This window comes from Necator americanus, chromosome IV (assembly GCF_031761385.1).
Source record: "Necator americanus strain Aroian chromosome IV, whole genome shotgun sequence".
Classification (NCBI taxonomy): domain Eukaryota; kingdom Metazoa; phylum Nematoda; class Chromadorea; order Rhabditida; family Ancylostomatidae; genus Necator; species Necator americanus.
In genome coordinates, this window is record NC_087374.1 from 31725444 (window position 1) to 31750768 (window position 25325).

Genomic DNA, 25325 nt, shown 5'->3' on the forward strand with positions numbered 1-25325 from the left:
TAAGCGAAATCTTCAGATCTTTATGTCGGTTGTTACTTCAGTCCCAATAAGTGGCGATACACCAGAAATAATATGGTGGAACTATTTTAAGTAAACAAATCAGTAATTTTAACGACTGGTAATGCAGCGAAGTATACTATAAAATTCAATGATTGACATTCGCAGATGTGTGGGAAGTCAGCGAGGTTTGGAGTTCTTCCTCAGCAACAGATCTGCTTTCCTTTCATTTCATCATTTTCTCTGTCTTCTTAAGGGTTTTTGAGCGCGCTTAAAAAGATTATCTGCGTGATTCATAAAGAAAATGTCCATTTGCTCAAATATTCCAAGCTCGAACGGCATTCTCATGCGTGCAAGAAGAATGCAGGAATGCATCTAAAGTGACATTATCATATCGAAATTAGCATCGTATTGCTGCAACATTCTGTAGCTCGTGCGTGGATTCACCAATCTCTGCGAACCGACGTTGGTGGCGGACCACCCCCTTTTCCTTTTTAACATTCTTCCAGCGGATTAAATTCTTTAGCAACTGTCTGCGATTTTTGGCGCTGAAAGCTGTATTAGACGACATTCGCGTGGTTTATGGTTCGAAACAACGCGAAGAAGTTGCTGTGATCATAGTGAAGTCTTGGTCCATAATCAACGTCCAATATTAGAGAAACGTTTAGTCTCCATTGGAAAGTAGCAAAAGAGAACGACCTGATTTAAGCTAATATTTAGAGTCACGACAGAACTTTCTGTGCATATATTTTTTTTCCACAAAAACTCATTTGTTCATATTACCTTGCCCTCATTTCAAATAGTGAATTCGTTCTTCTGAGTTGCTCATCTTACGCTTATTTATATTGAGTGGTACTGTACTTGAGCGCCGGACATACGTCGTTGTTTCAGGGTACTTGAACGTTCTAGAAGAGTTCTCGTATTTTTGTATGTTGTACAACAAAATCCTTTACTCTTCGACACTTAAAAAAAGCGCAGATCCGTGTTTTCGTTTTTTTTTTTGAAAAATGAGAGCGATTTTACCGTATATCTTTTGTGTGCTACTTCTTCAAAAAATAAAAATCGACTCTTACAACTTAGACAGTACTTAACTTTTCAGTAACTAGGCAACAAAGAAAACAATTAATTTTTTAATAATTAAATGTAATTTTAAAAACATTATAAGCAAAAGAAAAAAATTACTTCCATTTTCAGCGTTATGGGTATTTTCCACTTATTGATGGTAATTTATGGCAGGAGAAAGATTACAATTTGACAAGTCTGCTTGCATATTTCAACAGAAATAAAACAATACTGCTTTCATTGGTGCCCAAAGTTACAATAGACCATCTCAATAGTTCAAACGCCATAATAACGGTAATCGAATAATTTGCATATTTTAAAAAACTAATTTCTCGGAAGAACAAAAAAAACATTTTGATAGCCTTAACGATATCTCAAATTATTCGCTAAAATTTACTCTTTTTTTCCTCTTTCTTCTAGTAGGGAAGATTTTTTAGTTCCAACCAGTACGCTCTATAATTTCTCACATTTACCAATCGTTGAAGAGGAATGGAAATCATGTGGAATCCGACTTTATTGAACTGCTTCGGAAAGTGGTAAGCAACTAAATTTGGTTTATCTTATAGTCACTCAAAGTTCTTCGAGAGCGCTGATCAGTGAAAGAAGAAATGAATAGAAAATTCAATGTTTTATTAGATGGATGTAATTACAACGTTCTTATTGTTACACCTGTTTCACACAATCTTTATGGTTGACTGGAAATACTTCATTATTTTCAATTATTCCTAAGAGATTTATCACTGAATACTCATACAGTTGCCCATTTAGTCTTGATTCCAACGTCTAGATACAGTTCTAGAAAAAACCGTATTCGGCTGGATGTAAGACGGACAAACAATCATATCTATCTATATCTATTATCTAACTGCTCTTCGATGCTTAGTTACCGGGAAGAAACTATATGTTTTTTATCTATATATATATATATATATATATATATATATATATATCTGTACAAATTTTCTTCGTCAGCATCTTTGCGGAATATCAACTTTCTTATTATATTTCATCTGCACTCTTAACTTTTGATGCACTAGCGTAAAAAAACTGTTACAAGCAAGAATAAGATAACTTCCACTTTTTCGAGAGGTCCCAAGACTAACTAAGTACCAAATGGCGATTCAATAGGCACTACAAGCAAAACTGAGTTCCCTGCGCACAGCCAAAACTTGCTTTTTTCCTCTTACTGACCGTTGTTTTTTTATTTTTTATCGTTGTTTTTATTATTATTTATTTATTATTATTGTTTTTATTTTCTTTATTTTTTTTATGTTACGTGAACTATCCTCTCAAAGAAGGAAGCGTCCTCCTTTGCTCTTAAAGGCAAAAATCACCCTACGAATCTGAGATGGTACGGATTTCAGATGGAGTATTCGTATACGGGATCGTAGATTACGGAGAGGGGGGTGATTCCGTTCATTTCTTCGTAGGTGCCGTAAAAAACGGCCCGGAAGATAAAGATGTTTCCTTTTGCGCTCTAAATTTGCTCGGAGAAGGATATTTGGATTGGGCGTCTGAGAATACTACTTTAATGTTGTAAAAGCGATGTCCAACACCGTCTTCACCGTGCTCGTATCGTTCTGGTCCTGAATCAATCTGAGCAACCTGAAACTAAGTCGCTTCACACTGCTCGCGATGTCTGAGACCGCAGAGATCATGGTGCTGGTTACTAGGCCCGTGTACGCGCTGGAGGGGCAAGTATTTTTCACCTGAAGGTCCTAAATGGGTATATATTTCATACTGAGGGTCCTATATGGGTCAGTAACCACTTTTGACATATTTTGTCAAGACACTAAGCAATATCAGCAGAGATAGCTGAGCTACCGACTTCCGAAGAAGTCGGGTAAGCTTCCTTTCAGCACCTGAAGACTGAAAGTGAACATAGTTTCGCTGTGCGTCCTATTTTTACGCTCAGGGTCGGTCACGATACTGTGTGACCGTTGCAGAAGAATGAATTACTGATGAATAACAAATAACCGATGCTGTTCGCTGTGACTAACCGGAAATTTCACCTATGAAAATTGTCGAAATGCCGCATATCCGGAGAAGGGAAGTCTTTTTGCAAGTTTTTTGAACTACATGTATTTCGCATTTCTGAACGATTCCATTAGGCTCTCTTCATTTATATTTAACCAGCCTGAACCTCCGGCTAAAGCCGGACTTCAGGCTTATTTTGCTTATTTTGTTTATTTGATTATTTTGCTGTTCGCTTCGCTCGCCTTCACCGATCAGTAAGAAATAACAGTAGCGACATTTTTTGGAAATTAGAATTGCTTTTTTCTATCAACGCTTTCTTCTATTTTCTTTTAACCGAAAATATTTAACATCTATGTTCCTCTCAAATCTCCACATTTTGGAAACATTATTCGAAGTATGAGTTTCCTCCGTTCTCAGCTATTAGCAAAGAACGAAATGCTAACATGAAATAAATAATCACTACCGTAGTGATTATTCATTATCGTTCATTTTATTCATTATTTATTCATTATGAATATCACTACCGTAGTGATAAAAATAACGTTCTACGTCAGATCGCGTAAACGTTGGCTATTATGTATTGTATTTAAGCAGCCGTTGGCAAGTGCTTTTCCTCCTTTTCAAGAAAGGATGTTAGCAGCATCGGAGGACATGCTGGGAAATGAGAAGGAACCACAGGAACCCATGTTACTGCGGGGGGGCACAGCTATCTGGCTCTGGGGCTCCAGCGCACCAAACCGACGCCATAATATTGCCTCTCTTTTTGGAATTTCTTGACTGATACATACACATACACAGACGCACACACGTGACTAAGCCCGTTATTATATAGCATGACAGTTTGCAAATCTGGAGGTATACATTCACATAAAAGTTTATTTACTCTCACTAACATATGAGAGAAACTAACTTGCCTAATCAAGGCCAACATACATAGCTACTTTGATTTAGACAATGGTGAAAAGGTAGAGTGCTTGTCTGTCAATTGCATGGCGATGGTACGGCACCTCACCGCTGTAGAGTTTTGCATCATTATGGAGCATTTTTGTGACACACACACACACACACACACACACACACACACACACACACACACACACACACACACACACACACACACACACACACACACACACACACACACACACACACACACACACACACACACACACACACACACACACACACACACACACACGGACTCGCGTTATTATATAGCATGATGGGGCACCGTATACACTAAAGTAATATGTAATATTATATTGGCGAATAATATAGTGTTAAATTTTTCAAAATTTGTCACTGTTTAATGCATTCAGTTTACCACTCACAATAATCCCACGATTCCCTTTGTCTTGACTGCGTCGATTTTACTTGACTTTATACTGTTCGAACTTCACATGATATTAATCTGATATGAGTACTACATTGCAGTTTCAAGCAGGAAAGGAAATAATTATTTTTCTATTTATTTGAGAACATCCACAAGTGTACCACAGGTGTATCACAGGTGTAAACAACAACAATAAAAAAACAGGGCTCACTACAATTTTGGTTAAATTTTATAAAACGAACTAAGTCATTTTTCTGCATGTTTGGGTGGTGGAGTGACATGTTATCCCCTTACTAGGAAAGATAGAAATCCGTAGACTTTTAGATATTCCAAATTGAACACCTTGATAATTTTTAAGTATATAAAGATTGAAGAAAATTAATTGATTAATTAATTGAAGAATAAAAAGATAAATAAGATACTGTAAACAAGTGATTCTAGGTGAATCAGATATGCATGGACACAAATTCAAAATGTGATAATAATACGACAAATGAAGAATTACTACGTGTTTACAAATTTATGAACGACTTGGAAAAGATAGCCGAGCCTACTCAGGATTACGAACAAGCATGGATTCGAAGCTATCGGCGCTCCAATTTGAGTAGTTTGGATAACGAAATGACATCGGTGAGGGAAATCTCTTAAGTCAAACTTGTTGATTGACGGAATTTGACTAGCTGTTGATTCTTCCTCTAGCATTGCTGAATTGATGGAAAAATCATGCCCACTCAGCAATTTGCCGCAAATTTCATCTCAGTACTATCATTTGAAGTTTAAGGCGGGGGTAGTGCAGTCGGGAAGTGGTTCCGCTGTCTACACGATTGATCGGAAGTTCGAATCCGCCCTAGTTGCTCTTCAAGCTTCTCATCTCTCCGACGTCAATAAATTGCTACAAGACTTGTCTGGAAAGATAAAAACACTGGCTTGATACATCGGCTAAGGCCGTGTAACTGGCCTATACAATGACTTGCGGGCTGCCACCGCAAGTCATTGTATAGGCCAGTTACACGTAGGTAAACCTCAAATGATTCTGAATTGAAGCGAATGTGGGGCACATACCAAGCGGATTGATTGGATAAAAACACTGGCTTGATACATCGGACATTAATGCCAGACTTTATCTTTTACCCTTTTGCTGTCACCTGATCCAATCTTGACCAATTTTTGACCTTGAAATATTCGAATTATTATTTTAGAAAATTGTCCTTCCGCGCGCTGCACGACAGCATGTTTTTGCGGTGATTTACGTCATATGACTGTATAGGTTATATATCTCGTGCCCAAAGCGTATACTCGAATGGTCGAATTGCACTTAGGACAAGCAGTGCCACTACGACCTACATAGTAGCAATCAGACTTGCATACGCGTCCTCATCACAATCATTTGTGCTTCTATCACGTGTGTGTGTAACAAAATTCCAGAAAGCAGTGAGACGGATCCATCGGCGTCGAGTTGCTAAAAAGCTAAAAGGTTATGAAATAGCGTGAGCGTGAGACGGGCTTCCATGGTGTCGAAGTGGCCCCCGGCGCCAGAATCCGGTGAGAGGGATTTCCCATCAACGCAACGTTGAATGCAAGAAATTGGAATCCATGGTATTATTGTGCAGTACCACCACTCAATAATCCCAAACGATCTTGCTGTAAAGTAAATGAGACACGTATGAACAGTTTTACGGCCTTAACAATTGCATGCACCTTAATATCCGCCTCCCTATGCTTACCTGCCTCTTTTTACCCTCACTATGTTTCCCGATTCCTTTCCTCTAAAACTCAATGCATCCATCTAGACTACTGTTTAAATAGTACTTAGCAGTTTAGATGATTTCACGTCTGTAGTTTTATGTTAATTGCTGAGTAGATGGACAAAAACCTTCTGATATCTGATATCTCGAAGCATGTTTTCAAGATGCTGTTGAAGGCATAAGGATGTGAAATCAGGTTTGAGAATCTCCTGAATAATCAGACATTGTAGCAAAGCGACTACAAGAAAACCACTTATCAATGCGTATATTTCTTTTAAAAAAAAGGAATGAAATGAACTTCGTTTTAAAAAGGGGTTTTTTCAATTCTCTGGTGCAGAAATTTACGAGTAGTGTTCCTGCTCTAAATTTATCTTGATGACAAGCGAAGAGAGCATCGGAAGAAGTCTGGAATACGGTTTAGGAAGACGATCAGACTGGTTGACCAATATATTCATTTTCAAATACATGAGATATGTTTAACGCTACTGCACATGAGGGTCAGGATTCGAAGACACCACTGCGGTGACAACCTTTCATTGTTGCAACAAAAAAAATCGATTTTACTAACGAGCCAGTGCTGGAACTCGTGACATCCCCTCTCTTTTTGCATAAAAGTTGAAAAATCAACTTGCTTTGAAATTTCCATACAGCACAAGGCACATTTTACATGAAGTCCCCTCATCATAGTTCATGTCATTAGCATCTTAAAAAGTTCCCAGGTTTTGATTAGAAAAAATCTGAAAGCATAGATTTTAGAGAAGAATCTGTACAGTTTCAGATTTTAAAGAAATTTAGTGCAACCTATGAGACACTATGGGAATCCATGTTTATGATTACGAGAGTTTTAAGATTGATTAGTACCAGAACTTGAAGTTATTATAAAATCGAAATTTTCAACTACATTGGAAAATGTTAAAGACAAGAGACGAAAAGTTTGGAATATTGTGGAAGATGTTAACTTGTAAGCAGGAAAGAAACACTCCAGAAAACTGACGCTGCTTCATAAATTTGAAAGATCGGAAGATTATGCTTTGAGAATAGGATCGTCTGGACCGTGTGGACGAGCAGTTTTGTAACAATTATTTATTTGTTTACTTGTTGCGCTCAATTACGTGCCAAAAGGACACTTAGCACTCAATAATGTGTGTAAATACATTATTACAGATCAACTGGACAACGTATTTGGATCTTATAGTTCCTTCCGAGATGAAACAGTATATTGTACCTGACCTCAAAGTGAATGCTCCATCTGAACGCTATCTGCGCGAGTGAGTTTAAAAGTTCCCAGCAGAGTTAAACTGCTTTCGGTCACAGATCTTTTTCAGCATTGATAAGCTATTAAATGAGACTCTTAAACATGTTGTTACCAATTATGTGATGTTAATGTATGCTTTATCATGGATTGAGCTTCTGGATGAAAAATATCGCAGTCCTGTTGAGGTGGATACCGGCTCGAAGCAGACTTTCCAATTATAGCCACAAAAAAGGATAATTGTTAGGTATTTCTGAGAAAATCCCGCATAAAGACAATCTCAAAAGAATACATTTGTTATACACAAACACGTCGCATATATCTCGATGCTATGATGGCCCTGCATGCGCATCGTAACAACGGGAAGGTGAGAAAAATTACATAGAATATTTCTATAACGTTTAACTAACGGATTGTGAATTGTTTCGCTCTAACGACATATGATTGAGAGAAAACAATGGATTCGATTCCAAGTGGGACTTGCGCTCAGCCCCGCCGTTTGATTGAAGGATCGTATAGCGAACACTCTCGACTTCTTGACTGAACCACGAGAAAGTCCCGTTATGGTCCAAGCGCAGCTCGCTGATAAGTGCGAAAACAATCTACAATCCGCTACAATTGCAATGGTTCCTATTTTTGAGAGATAAGAACTCTATTCTTGAGGTTATCTGTTAGTAGCAAAAACAGCAAAAAGAATCGATTTTTTAGTTACCTTCTTTTATCATATACTGCGGGCTAAGTATGCCCACACTGAAATCGTTTGCAATTTGCACCACAATTAGTGTGCGCTTGAAGTGTCTCTATAGTTTCCTTTAATATTTTTAATTTTGACTCTGCGCCAGCTCGCGTGCAGCAAAAAGTCAACGAGTTACTTTCTCATCATTTCCTATAGAGAAATTGCACGCCGTTGCTTTTTTTAAATGCAGCGCATCACGGAATTGACAATGTTGGGAACTCTGTGGGCAAATATGGAGTTCTAGTGAGTGTGACCTCGCTAAAATCCTCCAATTCGTGTTGTAAAACAACGTAGAAACTGCCAATTTGTTCTTAAGAGAACGTGCCCTCTTGTGCACGCTCAGGCTTCTCAGCAGCAAATATACTGTTCTTACATGAATAGACTGACGAAGATCTCTTTCAGGAAGGAAGAAAGATTGTGGGAGATATGACTGAAGAATTAGGCGAAGCGTTTAAGGATATGATAAAAGAAAACACCTGGATGGGAAATCCGTCAAAAAGGGTAAGGATATTCTAGGGGATTTTTATTTCTGAAATGTGGCCGCCCGCTCGAACATTCCGTGTCTAATATTTCTACAAAAATTGAAGTTTTTCTTCAAGAACGCTAACTTCTTCGATCACTCTACTAATATTTCTTCTGTTGAAAAGATTGGAAAATTGGACGAAACTTTTCTTATGTCCACAAAGAAAGAAGAATTGAAAAGAACAGGGCAGCCTTAAATAATAGAAAAAGAAGCCCATTTTTGCAGTACAGCTTTATTCCGATATTAGAGCTCAACGCGGTTGTTTGCGTTTTCGTCTGGGTGTTTTGTACCCAAGCATAGGTATCCCATCCTGTCCGACCTTCAGCTAGTGCTCACATAGAATCTATCCTTCTGTTGCTATTCCAAAACCTGCGAAACTCTAAGTCCCTACTGAACTCCCTTCCAACGTCCTCAGATCAGGGTGTCTTCAGATCTTCTCCACCTTCTTTCATAACGTTCTTTAACGACCAGAAGACCTCTTCCAGTTTGAGTTTGGTGACATCCCCAGAACAACTTTGACAAGACGATCAGACGATGTTTTCATAACGCGGCCAAAGGAATGGTTGGCGACGCTCCGTAACTCTTCAAAAACGCCCGGCAAGATGATCCTTCCACGCGTATAAACCGCCGACACTCCTTAACCACTTCTAAGTGAAGTTCTTCGCTCTGGCACAACATCACCCGAATTTAGTCGTCTGAACAGCATTTTCTCTATACAGTCATGTTTCTCCATCACCTTTGACAGTACTGCCCAAGTCTCCGATCGGTAGATTATGATAGGACGAATGGCCATTAAGTAGACTCGCAGCTTGACTTCGCTGACGATGGGGGTCGACCACTGACAATTTTTCAATGAGTCGAATGCCGAATTAGCGTTTGCGCATCCTTGCTTAACAGCTATCTCATAACTGCCGTTGTTTTTTCGATATAGAATCCGAATAACAAAGCTCGTCCAGAAGTTCAGTTGGTTGTTCGCCCACCGTGATTCCCATTTGGGATCTCCAGAAGACCCACAACTGCTACCATTTGTCAGGGCAGAGTGGCAGCACGCAGCTGATGTCAACACACTGTTCACAACATGTTGCAAATTCTCCCTACTAGGATCGAATATTTTACATCGCCGGCGTACTCACGATCGACCAAGAAATGTGCTCGCAGAGCTGAAACGACATCAGTGACACACTGCTCAACTGCTCTCCGCATGGTGTCGTCGACGGCGAAGTTGAACAGTGAGGCTCTCAATGTAACCCCGTCTCATCCCGATTCCCACTTAGAACTGCTGTTGTTTAGAACGGAGCATGTGTTCTTTTATCCATGTCATAGATTAAGCGTACGAATCGTGCTTAAATTCCATCGGCGCGAAGCCCTTGAGAAGACTGCCCCAATGAGAAGAGTCTAGGTCCAGAAAGATTAACTTCAACGATTTGGAATGCTACACTTCAATCACTCTCCTCACAATAAACACCTGGTCAATCGTCGATCGACTAAGGCGAAGGCCGGCTCGCTCGCCACGGATGGGTTATTCCCTATGATTGATCTCCCAACCCAAGATGATCTATTCCAAAATCTTGTACATTACAATGATATTCCGTGCTAATTCCTGTTCTCATGACGGATACATTCCTGTAAGGAGGATATATGAAAGCATCAGCATCAGCATGTATCTTCTCAGGTCAGACTTCCTCTCTCCAATCCATCTCGAACGGATGGTCTTCATCAGTTCTCAGTTCGCGATTCCCAGGAAGAGGGAGTGATTTTAGCTCTTTTGTGCTAATTCTATGATCTCCTTCAGATCTCTCATTTTTCGGTTACAGACCAGAACCTCCGATCCGTTAGTGATTCCTCGCTTCGTACGTCGGTCGTTGGGCGCATACGAGTTCAGCGTCAGACCGTGGTTGTCGAATCAGCAAGGTGTTGAAAAGTTTTCTCCAAGTGGCTACTGTTGCATCTCCGATAGCAACACCGTTGCCAGTGTTGGGGACGGGTGAACGTTTGTTTCATTGTGTAACTGTGCTACTTGAGCAAATTTCTCTCCTTGGATTCCAGCCCTCCCATGCCCTTTTCGAAATTTCTCGATCTTGTTATCCATTCGTTATCATAATCACGTCACAGCTGCCGATGCAGCTTCCTTCTCAGATCTCTTTCGCCTGCATTAAGTCACCAGTGGTGCGAGAGACATACAGAACAGAATGGACCATTTCTTCGTAGATGCAAGGACAAACTTTTTCCTCGGTGTGAAAACCGAAGGTTTCTTTACAGCGTCCTGAATGTAATTCATAAAAGAGTCGTCCATTTCTTCATCGTCATTCAGACCTGCCAAGTCGATTCGGTTGATGTTAAAATCCATTACCTCTTTTCCGGGACTGTACCATCAAGCTGAGAATAACTGGGTAGTTGTTAAAATCGAATACTACGTCCAAGACAGCTCTAGGTTTTCGGATGTATGAAAAAGAGATGTTCCTTGCCAGTAGGTGGCTCAAGCTCGCTGAAGCTGAAGCCCAAGAGCCAGCAACTTTCGCTTTCTCTGCTTATTTGACGTTAAAATATTAATCCCTTGCCGTGTAAGCTGATGTCATCGATGATTCCTCTCGAAAATGGATGCAAAAACGAGGGTTGTCTGCTCGCAAAGGTCTCCCAGACGACTTCCGCTGCCCGATATTTGTTTTAACTGGTAATACCATTTCCGAGGTACCAAGTTTCTCAAGTAGTTGTTCAAGTCCCACATTCACGTTCGTATCAATTCCGAGAGTTACTGCACGCTGGCGGCTTGGTATCTTTTGCACCAACGTATTGTATTGTGTTCATCGTAAAACGCATCCCTGTAGTCGTCAGCGGTTTCAGTAAGTGTGTAAGCACTTATGCATCTACAGAAATCTGACTGTGATCCAGATATTGAGTCCACTGCGATCCCGCAATCGTACGAAGGTGCTTCTTGACGACGTAGACACAAACTCCTCCACCAGGTTGTATTGTAGCCATTACACACAGCTTTCTACTTTCCTTTCATTAACAACGTCGCATCAGATATGTGTAATTATCGATACTGATAATGAAGCGATTCCTGATCCAATGTTTCCTACATTGAGGTAACCAGTACAAGAAGATACTGCAGAAGCCTGAACACAGCAGCTTGCCGGAGTTCACTTGCAGCCAGCAGCATACAATGTTGTCAGAGACGAATGGTCGTTCCCAAAGATTCCATGTCTCCTTCAGGGATTTGACTTATCATGGCATGGGCTCTGGCAGGGTGCTTAAAGGCAAGACCTTTTTTGCAGTATGTGGAAAGCTTTGGCAATGCGTTTGATTGCTCGTTTTTGAAATTGAAGATTGAAGTTTCTCTTCAAAAATGTGTTAAATTACCATTGTATATTATATAATTATTTAATTAATTATTATGTTAGTTAAATGAGTTCAGAATGTACCATCTGCCCGCGTTTATCGGGAAGGATAGCCGCTACACTATAGAGCAATCTAGGGGTTCGAGCTACAAACCCAAAGGCATCTGAAACGTAACCACCTAACCAGCCCAGTTGTGTCGCGCATTGAATTTCACCAGCATTTTCGTGTATATTTGCACTTCACCATATCTTATAGTGCATGTCATTAGAATGAACTGTCCTGTATTAGGTTGGGTTCTTCGTGCTACACTAAGGGCAGGGCGGGGCGTAGGGATTCCTGGGCATCCCCTAGGCTCTCGAAGAGGGGGTCATAGCGGGGTATAGAACTCTGTGAACACGTCTAAGTGGGTCCGGAGAGGCTAGACCATCCAGTGTCTTAGCCTAACACAACCCTCTTCGGATCCGGGCAGCAGCGATCGGGTCATACTTTTTTTTCTAGTTCATGCTAGTACCAGATGTGGAGTTGTGTATATCATTCACATTCTTTCTCATGCAGGTTCTAGAACAAAAATTCCTGAATATGAGTAAGCACATTTTATACGACGACATTCATCTTACCGATATGAAAAGTTTGGATACTCTCTATGAAAACGTAAGTAACCACATTACCTACTTTTGTGTAATTATACGTTAACCTGAGCGATCAATTTTGGCTAGGTTGTTTCAGTATCTACTCGGAAATGAATCACAAAATTTAACATTTCTCGAGATAGCAGACACGTTCAATCGTTTGTATTCCGAAAATATTCTTAAACATCTAAACAAATCTGTTGATGCCAGAAATCTTATGGGAAGGAGGAAAAATGAATTAAGAAAGATAGTTAATGCGGCCTTTGTCTACAAGATGAACGAGATGTGTATGTTTTACGTAGTATATTCTTTTGTAATTGAACTGAAAATATATCAATGAGATTCAAATAATCTAAACATACGATCATACCTCTCTAGATGCGTTGTTACTATTATTACTAATATAAGATATATGGATTCTTCAAACGCCACTTCTTCGAAAATAACTCCCAATACACGTAATTCTATTCGTGCACTCGAATAGTCGAGTAGTCGAATAAAAGGTCAGATGTTCTTAATGTAGTGCTCAGAGCTGTGCACTTTTTTCGTGAATTATTCGTCAAAGATCATTTGTTATGGTATTTAAACAATGTATTGCTCATTCTCAAGTAGCTCAAAGGAGTTTTAGAGAATATTCACACTAATATCAAGACTGCCTCCTAACTTGAAACACTTAAGTTTTTATCCGATAAAATAGCTAGCGTTTCAAAAGGTGTTTTTGAGAGGAATATCGCCTCTCACTTGTTCTGAAGTGGACTAAATGAACATTTTCGGCTGATGGACCTGATTATTTAGTGGGTGCTAGAGACAAGGAGGTGTTCAAAAGATGTTTCACCCCGTCAATGTTTTCAACAAATGAATACTTTTTAAGCAACGCAAGTGGAATTTCCACTTTTCCAAGCTCGATTTCCATTCTGGATCTACATAATGTGAACGGTGTTCACATTCGTTGAAACGAACGCGTCCAAATCTCTGTAAAAACATTTCTTTTGTATCGTAAAAACCAGGGAATTTTTTTTTAGGGATAGGACCCGGAATTCTGCAATTTCCTCGATTCCAGTTTACTTTTCCGAAGTAAGTGTTTCCACTATCCTTTTCTGGTGCGGGGTTGGAAGAAAAGTAGTCGAAGTTTAAGTTCCCAACTCTTGAACTAATAACTGAATTATTAAAGCGATGGTTTCAAAAAAGGTTAAAAATAGCGTCTACAAACTACGGCTTTGAACAATAGGGATACCCCGGTTTAGACTGACTTAATTCACTTCTTTTCTCCTTTCCTACTTCATTCTTTTCTTTTCTTTTCTTCCTCCATCCCCCTTATTCATCAACGTTGCATCCCTCTAGTACCTTCTGCATCCTTTTCTCATCGTTTATCTCTACCTCATTTATTGCAATTATCAGTCGGCTAAAGCCGGACTTCAGACTTCTTTGTGATGTTCTCTTCGCTCGTCTTCACTGACCAAATAATCAAAATCAATCAAAAATTGATGGTAGTGATTTTTTCTGTGAAATCAGATTTTTTTCTTGACAACGTTCTCTTCTTTCTTTTTTACTATGAATAAAGGCGAAAAATTTCATAGTTTTCTTTCTAAACGCGCCAGTTCTACATTTTGAGAATATTCAAACTTTAGCTTCAAACACTCTTTCGATTTCAATAAAATATAGCCACAATTTTAAAGCGTTACGTTACGTTAAGTATAGGTTTTCTTTTTGTTTTCTCTAAGAGCTATCAAAGAATGATGTTTAATTTAAAATGACGTGAACGACATATCGTATTAATAAAAATAACGTTCCTTGTCAGATAATGTAGACTGTTGGCCACTATTTAAGCAGCCGTTTTCATTCGTGTTTACAGGAAGTTACTGCGCGATAATACTGCATCATGACACAACAATTTTACCTCATGGAAACCGTCATACCCCCTTTATAGCTATCTGGCGCCAGTGCAGCAATCCGTCGCCGCGGGACCAGTTGCAACCCTTTTTGCGAATTTCGTGACACACACACACGCACACACGTGACAGAATAAGCCCGTTTTCTATGAATTTGGACTTGTGTAACTCCAACAATCCTTCCTTTTTTATGATATAACTAAAAGCAAAAAATTTCACAGTCTTCTTTCAAAACGCTTCAGTTCATACATTTGGAGAACATTCGGACTTTCAAACACTCCTTACCAATACATTATAAACAGAATTTAAAAGTACCACTCGAAATATGGGTTTTCCTCTTGTTTTCTCCAAACAGTTATCAAAGAATGATGTTTTGGCATAAAATGACGTGAAAGACATCACCCCACTGATAAAAATAACGTTCCAGGTCAGATCACAAAAACATCTTGCTACTATTTAAGCAGCCGTTTGCATGCGCGTTTCCACTTTCTGAGAACGCCATGCTACCAACTTGAGGCAAACGAAGAAGGAAATAGACACGCGAAGGAATCACAAAGGTGAAAAGCAAAGCTCCAAGTGGCCGCGGATGTGCAATGGCTGCGACCATTTATCTTTCGAAACGTGCACACGAAGTTATTGCGCACCATTTCGACGCCGCGGGAGCCGCTCCACCCTCCTCTATTGGTGTATGGCGTCAGCGCACCAATCCGTTGCAATGGGACATTCGCACCCCATTTTATAGCTTTCTGGCGTAGAGGCAACAACTCGACGCCATGAACCCGTCGCACCCCACTTTTCGAATTTCGTGACTGACACAAACGCACACACACGTGACAGAATAAGCCCGTTATTATGTATCATGATCATGATTATCTCATGATTACCTTACCAAAATGTCGCAAGGTGGCTCCCAGATCTATGTAGGTTGGGCGACGACCTGTGGTGAAAGCTAAGCTCGCCATGGCAGGGTTTCTTAGTTTGGGGAAAAGTCTTTTTGCCACTCCAGTATATTCACTGCCTCAGTACCTTGCACACTGGGCCCTATCGTCTCAGACGTCGGGCGGCAAGGCGTCAGGTGAGAGGCCACCAAATCTCAGGTTGGTGAGGACACTTTTGATTCTGGACCAAGGCGACATATGCGCGACTCGCCATAAAGACTATCTAAGATCGTGTACTTACAACGCGTAAACCGTGTCCACAGACACTGACCTACATGCCCTTCTCGGAGCTGCACAGTGTATCATTCGTGAAGAGAAAGCGCGAAAAGTATGCGGTGTTGGTTTTGTTGTGCATCTGTCGTCCATCTTCTCAATTCTCACGAGAACTTATCATCTCGTCTGGTCATTCTTCCCCTCCGCCCTATGCGCCAAAAACCCATCAGTGTTATCAACTGCTACTCACCAGTTGATGAATCCGAATTGGACGCGTTTTACGAGGAGCTAGAGGGTGTGATCCGTAATGAGAAGTCCTTCTACAACTACAAATTCGTTGTCGGCGACTTCGATTCAGAACTAGGAAAGGCTACAGAAGAGAAATACAAAATTGGAAGAATCGGGTTAGACGACCGGAATGAAAACAGCAATCGTCTTGCCGGGCTGTTGTTCGCCACTAGTCTCTTTCCTGGGAATTCTCTTTTCATGAAGAAAAATCATCATCGGTCATGGAACCGTCCAATGGCACTTGGACTACGAACGACTTCAGCGGAGATCGACCACTCACCAAGAGATGGTGCCTACTTGATATTTCGGTAGTACCATCCTTTTTTTTTGGTCCTAATCACAGTCTTCTTCGTGGGAAACTACGATAGCCACACGATGAAAAACAACATCTGCTATCGGCAGCGAAGGAAGGAAGGAGTACTATACGACGTTTGCATACTCGAAGACTCATTGCCCCGAAGTGATTGGCACATCGAGGAGGACGCAAACGTGGACTACGATCAGCTGCTAAGAGAATTGCGAGCCTGCGCTGAACGCGGTTCCACGTCAAAGTTGGATTGAATTTCAAAGAGCACCAAGGAATTGTTTAAAAGAACTAGGACTTTGAGGCTTGATCAGGATTTATCGCACATTGAGCGTTTAGTAGCAAACACTTGCTGCAGAAAAGCGTTGCAGGAAGATCGTTTGAAATGCAGGTAGAAGAAGATTCTAAAAGCAGCACAAAGAAGAACGAGTCTAAAGGAGTACCGCAGGAATCCCCGCTAATATCATATTCCGCTAGCAGCCTTTCTGAGCAAAGACACGACTCGCACCTCTTCTCGTCGCAATGTGGAAATGATTACGGAGAGTTTCCACTCGAACCTTCTCCGTTCATCAACTTTTGCTTCAACCCCAATCATTCCCACTGATAAAGCTTCACCACAAACTCTCCCTTCGGAAGCACGAGTTCCTGGAAGTACGAGAAAGGATCCCTGACCAGAACCGTTCTTACCCATAAGAAAGTTGACCGAGAGGACGTTCGGAACTACCGTCCGATATGTTTGCTGAGCATGTTATGCAAAGCTCAGGTGCATATCTAGGACCCCGGATTAAGTTCAGCCTCAAGAACAAGCTAGATTCCGTCAGGAGTGTAGCTGCTTGGAGCACATCCAGACCGTGTCGAAGGTCTTAGATGTTTGCCGGAAAACCGCCTTGTTCTATCCTTCGCCAGCGTACAAACGAATGCAACATTGTCAGCGCTGGTCGAACAAGCTGTGGACGCGTCACAGGTGAGGACATTAGCCAATTGGTGCGATCGATGCACCACTAGGATCCAGCTTTTCCACCCCCCCCCCCCCACCGTACCCATTGGATGGGGGGTAGGACAAGACGATACTATATCGCCGAAGCTGATCATGGCTGCATTACAATGGATAATAAAATCACCTTCTTTTGAAGAAAGGAGCATGCGTGTTGATGGAAGATTCCTCTCCATCCATCGTTCTCAAAATCGACATCGTTCAACATTCCATTCATTTCATCAACATGATTCTTTTTTCGAGAAGAATTACCGATGAAGCAGAAATGATGCTCAAAGGAACTAAACGAAGCAGGGAAGAGAATAGGACTGCGAATAGACAGAAAGAAGACACAGTTCATTAAGAACCCCTACCGCGAGAACCCAGATTTACAACTTGAAGGATCCCAAAATTCGTCATACGTATACGTTGGACGTCCTATGAATATGGTAAACGACTTGAAAGAAGAACTGAATAGGAGGACGGGAGCAGCGCAGGCAGCATTTGCGCACGTCAGCGAAGCTACGGACCAAGCGACGGACCAAGATTTTTGTGCCCATCTGTTTGACTCGCCAGTTCTTCCAGCGCTCTGTTACACAGCGGAGACGTGGGCTGCCACGTCTACGAAGCTAATTACTACCCTTGAGCCCTTGAGAGATGTCTTCTGAAGTTTAACCGGCGCACGCAACACCTAGCCGGTCTTCGCAGCTCCGACTTAAGAGGAATGTCCCGTCTTCGCGACCCAGTGAAATGTAAATATAGAAAGTAAAGCATAGATGGGCCGGTCACATTATGAGAAGAATCGACGATAGATGTATTAAAGGAGCGCTAGAGTGGGAGTGGATCCCAAGAAGAGCTGCCCGTCTTCTGTTGAGCAAATGAATTTTTCTGTTCGTTCAAAGGCATCACCCCACGAATCTGAGGTGGTACGGACTTCAGCTGGAGTATTCGTCTACGGGATCGTAGATTGTGGAGAGAAGGGTGATTCCGTCCATTTCTTCCTGATTCCGTAAAAAACGACCCCGGAAGATACGGCTTCGAGCGTTTCGGCGCGCTGTTTCTTACAGCGAATTCGATTGGAGCGCGCCAGCTTTGTGTACGCGCCGCATCTTTTGGGCTGTTTTTACGGCAATTAGGAAGAAATGGACGGAATCACCCCTCTCCATAATCTACTATGCCGTATACGAATACTTCACCTGAAATCCGTACCACCTCAGATTCGTGAGGTGATGCCTTTAAGCGAAACAGATGGTGAAATTGTTTCGATGTTTGAGACGACTACATTTTTTCAGGACTACCCAGTAATTGACTCCAAGTTTTCTAAAGAGAATCCAGAAAAACTAGTGGAATCAATCCCTTTAATTCCAGATCGTACACTTACGGTAGTGTTGGTACTACAATTGGACATGAGATTATCCATGGATTCGATGATGCTGGTATATAATTATTCAGTCGACTAGTGTACAAATACATGAAGCTACAGCAAAAAGTGGAAAAAAAATTGTCGCCACTATTCTGTTTTATGCTAGTTTTTGTTATTGGCAGTACTCCTATGCACTCGTAGGACGAGACTTTGGTGAACATACGAAAGAAAAATGGTTTCGGGAACACTATGGAGAACAATTTCGACAAAGGGCAGAATGTTACGTGCGCCAGTACACCACTAATGTGCTGTGTTATGACGATGGAAAAGTACTACATTTCCTTGCAATGATTACTTTTCTTTGAATACGAATGTCATTTTAGGTTACATCTCTAAACCTAACAAGTAATGGTAAGTTTACACTCAGGGAAAACATTGCTGATAATGAAGGAATGAAACTTGCCGTCAAGGTGATCTTCATTAGCTACTGCCGACGAGAACAATTTTGTTACGATTACAAAATATATCAAAATTCTAGAAAATGAACTACTAATAAGACAATAAATAAACATTTACAGGCCTATAAAGCTTACCAGAAAAAGCATGGATCGGAGAGTAGATTCGAATCAATGGAAGATTTTGATAGTGACCAGATGTTCTTCATTGGTTATGCAACAGTAGGCAGACTAAACATCATTCAACACCTCTTTTTTTCAGTTAACTATGGGTAGCTTTATTTGCTAATACAGATAGGGGCTTATCAAGTGAAATGTTACAGTTTTAAGATCACCGGGCATATGTGATACCCGTCGTTAAAATTGGGTTTCTTCTTTTGAAGTTAGTTCATCAGAAGATTATTTCATCAACAACCTCATAATTTAAGGATATTTTACATTACCGTACGAAACTCAAAGAGAAAACTTAAGAATATTAGGGTGTTGGTGCCACACATACGCTATGTTATACACAGTGACTTATCCTATCTTAGCACTTGCATCAGAGTAAAAAAAGCTTTTTCAAGCTTTTGTGAAAAATTTAAAACATAAGAATATTAGGATGTCTGTGCCACACAGTTATGTGCAGATTCATTCACACCAATAATCGATCATAGGATCAATGCCGTACGAAACTCAAAGAGAATATTGCTCCTATCTCGCTTACATCCCCGAATCAAATCACAAATTCCAATCTTTCGCAAACTTCCTGATGTTTACCCCGCCGCAGCGTTTTTGTTACGCTGTCGCATCGCCAAAAGGACATTCTTCTGCCTACAGGAAATGCTCGCGCAGCGTAGCAGCACGATTCTTGATTTATACTAGCGTGTGGTAGTTAAAAACATTCTCAAGGTTTTTTCCGCAAAATGCATGGAATGGCGCTGCAGGAATGTAGCGAAGACAGCAGCCCACAATACCAACAGCGCTTTGGGGAAGGATACCGACACATCAAGACTGCCCGCGCTGGATAGGTACCGCTTCGCAACAGTAGATACTATCTTCGAAGAGAAATCCCTGTTAGGATACCCCACTCTGTGGAGGACTCCGGCAATCTCGGCACTGGCAAAGAGGATCAGGAACTTAGCACCTGCTGTTCTGCGATAAGTGCAGGCGGCTTAACCTGATTCCAGTCGCACGTGGTTAGAATTGAATTTACTTGCCGAGACTTAAAGGCATCACCCCACGAATCTGAGGTTGTAAGGATTTCAGGTGGAGTATTCGTATACGGGATCGTAGATTATGGAGAGGGGGTGATTCCGTCCATTTCTTACTAATTGTCGTAAAAAAATGGCCTGGAATATGCGGCGCGTGCACAACGCTGGCGCGCTCCAACCGAACTCGCTGTTGAAAATAGCGCGCCGAGACTCCCGAAGCCGCATCTTCGTATACGAATACTCCAGCTGAAATCCGTACTACCTCAGACTCGTGGGATGATACCTTTGAATTTGGTCGCTTTAAGAAAAGTTAAAGAGTTTTTTCTCTACGGACCTTATTTAAATGAACTCAAGTAAGAATAATATAGGTAATAATAAAAGGACGAAACGCACTAAGTGCGCAACTTGTGAATGACTTGTGAATTTGTGAAATAACTTCATTTAGCTCTTAAACAACTTTTTTAGAAAGCTTGTACCAGATATTCGATGAGAGTCTTATTAAGCAGATTGGCAACTGACGTACATTCAATAAAACATCTCCGGTAAGTTGAAGTTTATGTGTATGCATGACGGTTTCCTTTACAAATACGTCTGAGAAAGATTAATTAATGCATTGAATTAAACGATGAGTCAAAGCAATAAAAGCCAATTTAGAAAAGAACATTTCAACTAGAACTCTACTGTGTAGAAGTTTTAAAGTTGGAGCGGTAGCGCAATCGGTAAGATGTCACGCTGTGGCCTAATGATCGTAGGCTCGAATCCACCTGAGTCGCAACCACGTCCTTGATCCTTCCGTGGTCAATAAGTTAGTATCAGACTTGTCTGCGGGGATAAAATCACTCAACTGTGAACCTCAAACGATTCTGAATTGAAGGGAACGTGATAGCACATCGCATGCAAATTGATTAACGCCGGACTCCTTATCCTTTAGCTTTACAATTATAACCCTTATATTATTACAGCAAGCATTTTACATCAAAAGACGCTAAGAAAAATTTTGGTTTCAACATTCTTCACCAACATTCGCGTTCAACAATGCCAACGTGCCCTAAATTTGGGATTCTAGCCATGTTTAAATATCAGATGATGTGCTCCCGATGATCCTTATCGATAGGAAGGGATGGATGACGATTATAGTGTATTGCTCGCTCAGAACTATCCTTATTTTTATCGGTGGACTTCTCGAACTTTCGGTCGTAAAATTTGAATTTAAATCAATTATTAGTGGGATCAAACTCTATCAAAGCGATCAAAGCGATTCTAACGTTGCTCTTCGTCGACTGTTTTTGTTCACTGCTCGTCACTCACCGTTCACTATTTAGCTACTGTTATTGTTATGGTTGAGACTTTTTATAAATGAACTCCGCATCAATACCGGAAATTCGAGATACACACTGCGATAGCCTCGGTAAAAGAAACAAATGATTCAATAAACAAATAAACAAAAGAATATTGTGGTTTTCCCCTAGTGATCTGCGCACATTTCACGACAGAGGAATGACAAAGAGTGAAACACTGAAGGTATATGTAGTAAATAAATAAATAAATAAACTCATGTCTTTGTTGTTAATAATCTGTAGATGCTCACTTTAAGCGTCTCGATGTTGATGATAGAATTGTTTACAGTTCGTTTTTCATTTCTCTTGCAGAGGACTTTTAGAACATAATACAATTTCAGGATAAACAACGTAGTGGCAAATACACCACTATTTGCCAAAGCATTCCATTGTGCCCCAGGTACACCGTTGAATCCAGAACGTCGATGCTCTATCTTCTAGCAAACGATCTCCTTCCAGCTGTTTGATTTTTAATAACTATAATGCAACAATCCAGTTACTATGCTGCTATTATTTCAGTTGTTCGTATTCAACCGTTCATCTTATACAATAAAGATTAGCAACAAAACGTTCATTTGTCCAATACATTAGGTGGACCTAAAGGTAATCAGTTGTTCCAACGGCAACAAAAAAACGAATATACTTATATTTTTCATCCAGAGTTGATTGTGTAATATCCGTCGCTATTAACAAGTTTTAGCCATCTTGTTCGTAGAGTTCCAATCCTCTATTCACAATATTTCGTTTATTTCGAAGAAAAATCTCTTTCTAAGCTCGCATTTCGTCGATATTTTTGGAATATTCATTCCTTAGGATATGTTGCATCAATCGGAACAAATGGAAATAGATCTGGAAAATTCGGAGAATGAGGTAAAACTTCCCAGTTTTCCCGCGTTACTTTTACCTGGGTTAAAGGCATCACTCCACGAATCTGAGGTGGTACGGATTTCAGGTGGAGTATTCGTATACGGAATGGGAGACTATGGAGATGGATGTGATTCCTCCATTTCTTCCTAATTGTCGTAAAAAACGGCCCGGAAGATACGGCTTCAGGCGTACTGGCGCACTATTTCCTACAAGGAGTTCGACTGGAGTGCGCCAGCCTTGTGCGGCGCCGCATATTCCGGGGCGTTTTTTTACGGCAATTAGGAAGAATTGGACGGAATCACCCCCCTCTCCATAGTCTCCCATCCCGTATACGAATATTCCACCTGAAATCTGCACCACCTCAAATTCGTGGGGTGATGCCTTTAAGCTCGCTTCGTGTGTCTTGGCATTATCGTGCTGCAAGATTAGCATTTTTCTGTTAATAAAGCAGTAGACCTTTCCAATTTCTTGAAGATATCTATGGACTATTGACCAAGTAGCCTGAAGAGTGTCTGTTACTTTCCATGTACTCAGCTTGGGATCAGCTTTCGCCAGTTTAAAGCGTCGTTATCAAACTCAAAGCCCACCCACTTCGGTAGCTATCAGACAAGTCCAAATCAGAGCTCAAAATTTTTCAAATCAGCATTGGCACCTATTAGCTTCTAATATGTCTCCGTACACCACAAATTTTTTTGTTTTCTTTGTTGCAGTTGTCGCATTTACATGTGATGTAAAATGAAATAGCACGCAATTAATGCAATGCAATGCAATAACTGTTCTTTCCGTAAACGGCGGAACTTTACGTCTCGACTGAGCTGCCTGCCAGCGCCAAGTGTCCTCAAATCTTCCTTCACCATCTACGTGCAAAACTTTCTTTAACGACCAGAGGTCTTTCCTAATTACGATTTGGAACGATCCTCAGGGCAACCTGAACAAGACAATCAGACGCTCTCCTCTTACCACCCAAAGAAACGAAAGCGGTTCTACGTGACCATTCCGGGCAAGATGTTGTTGTTTTCCACATGTCATCATCCTGTGCACCATCGCCACGTTCGAGTAAACTACATTATGGCACACTGTCAACCAAAAGTACCCGAACAGTCCTCTACATATCCCACGCAGTCAAGCTTCTCAAAAACCCTCGACGGCGCTGCTCAAGTCTCCGAACTTTAGATTATGATTGGGCGAATGGCCACCAGGTAGACTCGCAGCTTGACTTCACTGGCGAGGTTGTCGACCACAGACACTTTTTCAATGAGCTGAATGTCAAAGCGTGTCGTGTGTGTGTCATGCGTTAGCGCATTTTTGCTGAACAGCTGTTTCGTAGCTGCCATCGTTTCTCGGCATACCACCCAAATTACAGAAATTGTCCACAAGTTCAGTCGGTTGTTCTTCACCCTAATTCCCATTGATGGTCTCCAAGAGACCCACATCTACTTCCATTTGTGAGAGCAGAGTCGCAGCGAGTAGGCTGCAGCTAATGTCAGCACAAGGTTCACAACATGTTGCAAATTCGTGCTACTAGAAGCGAATATTTTACATGGTCGGCGTACTCGAGATCGACCATGGAACGCGTAGACGGTGCTAAGGCGACATTAACGGGACACTGGTCAAATGTTCTCTGTGCCATGTTATAAGTGCGATGTAGTTCTTAGACGATCCAAGGCGTATGCTCTGATGCCTGATTGCGTTTAGTGCAAGCAGTGTCACCACATGAAGGTGACATTCAGACTTGTATACGCAGCCCTAATTTGTAATCATTACTATTGTTTGCTACTATTACTCAAAGATTCTGCGCCAGATGTGATATTCGAACTGAATTGTTTATGTTCTTACTTTTATCTTCACTTACTAACTTACTTTTCTTGAGAATGAAGCATCAGAAGTGATTTCTAATGGGAATTAGAAGATTTTTTCTTTCTATAATTTCGAAGCAAAATAAAAGCTTTTCGCATGAAAAGTTTGAAGGAACACCAACGCCTACCTGAGGCGACGTTGAAATCCTCATACTAAGTTTTGGATCAGCAAATATAGGGAGAAATACAGTGAAAGTTCACCTTCCCAACTTTATTGATAGATACATACTGTCCATCTACTATCCATCGAATCAGCTGTATTCTTCCTATAAGTAGCTTTATTTTAGATCAATATCATCGTTGTCAAGATTTTTTTGTTCGAATAAATAACTTTGAACTCAAGCTATTTAATCACCAGTTCGAATAAGGTTTCAGAATTCTTGCGTCGAGATGTTAGGGATTTATAAAACTATCCATTTGAACGTGGATTTATGTTAATAAAGTTCGTAAGAAGTCACCGATCTTAAAAATTTTTAAAAAGATCTCAAAAATTCCAAATTCGCCGTAATTCGCCCGACGAATAGATTTCATAAGACGTCAAACGTTTATCATCACTTTTCAACCCATTATTAAAGTTTTTTTCTAAATCCAGTCACACATCTTTTATTTGCTCGGAATGTCGATAGGTTCACATATACGCCACGGTTAAAAAGAAAATTTTTGAAGGAGTAAAGATATTGTTTTATAAATGGTACTTCCTTTCCGATTGAAGAAGAGCGTCTATGTGGAGGGAAATATTCTCACAATTTTTTTTTTGCATTTACGAACTATGGACCATTTATTTTTTTAATTAATTCTAAGGATGACATTGCGCGAGGGGGCGTAAGACACCAAGCGCTGAGACCCATCCGTAGTCACATAAAATTATTGGAAAATATTCTTTTTGAACGATATTCAATGAAGAGGATATTTTCTATTCAATATTTTCTATCTTTCATAATATGATACACAGCAGCGCTCCATATATTAGCGAAGTGAGGGCAGTAAAGGGCTTTTTTTTCTTACAAGTTTTGTTGAAATGTGTTCTGTATTTTATCACTGTATCCGCTTATTTAC

The 25325-nt window shown here is 40.6% G+C and overlaps 1 protein-coding gene across 5 annotated transcripts in view; it reads left to right on the plus strand.

The window, feature by feature from the left end:
- Positions 1–21987, plus strand: part of RB195_003382 (uncharacterized protein) — a gene marked incomplete at both ends in the record, with an annotated part of 49216 nt that extends 27229 nt beyond the window's left edge. For all 5 annotated transcript variants that reach the window (XM_064201018.1, XM_064201017.1, XM_064201016.1 and 2 more), the window contains 16 exons: positions 1192–1353; positions 1497–1595; positions 4811–4999; positions 7279–7382; positions 7440–7554; positions 7614–7733; positions 8505–8603; positions 12520–12615; positions 12691–12880; positions 13616–13667; positions 18567–18634; positions 18763–18890; positions 18945–19031; positions 19140–19238; positions 20675–20751; positions 21888–21987. In XM_064201018.1, coding sequence (XP_064056895.1) covers positions 1192–1353; positions 1497–1595; positions 4811–4999; positions 7279–7382; positions 7440–7554; positions 7614–7733; positions 8505–8603; positions 12520–12615; positions 12691–12880; positions 13616–13667; positions 18567–18634; positions 18763–18890; positions 18945–19031; positions 19140–19238; positions 20675–20751; positions 21888–21987 — 1785 coding nt within the window. The remainder of the gene's footprint in view (positions 1–1191; positions 1354–1496; positions 1596–4810; positions 5000–7278; positions 7383–7439; positions 7555–7613; positions 7734–8504; positions 8604–12519; positions 12616–12690; positions 12881–13615; positions 13668–18566; positions 18635–18762; positions 18891–18944; positions 19032–19139; positions 19239–20674; positions 20752–21887) is intronic.
- Between the last annotated feature and the right edge of the window lie 3338 nt (positions 21988–25325).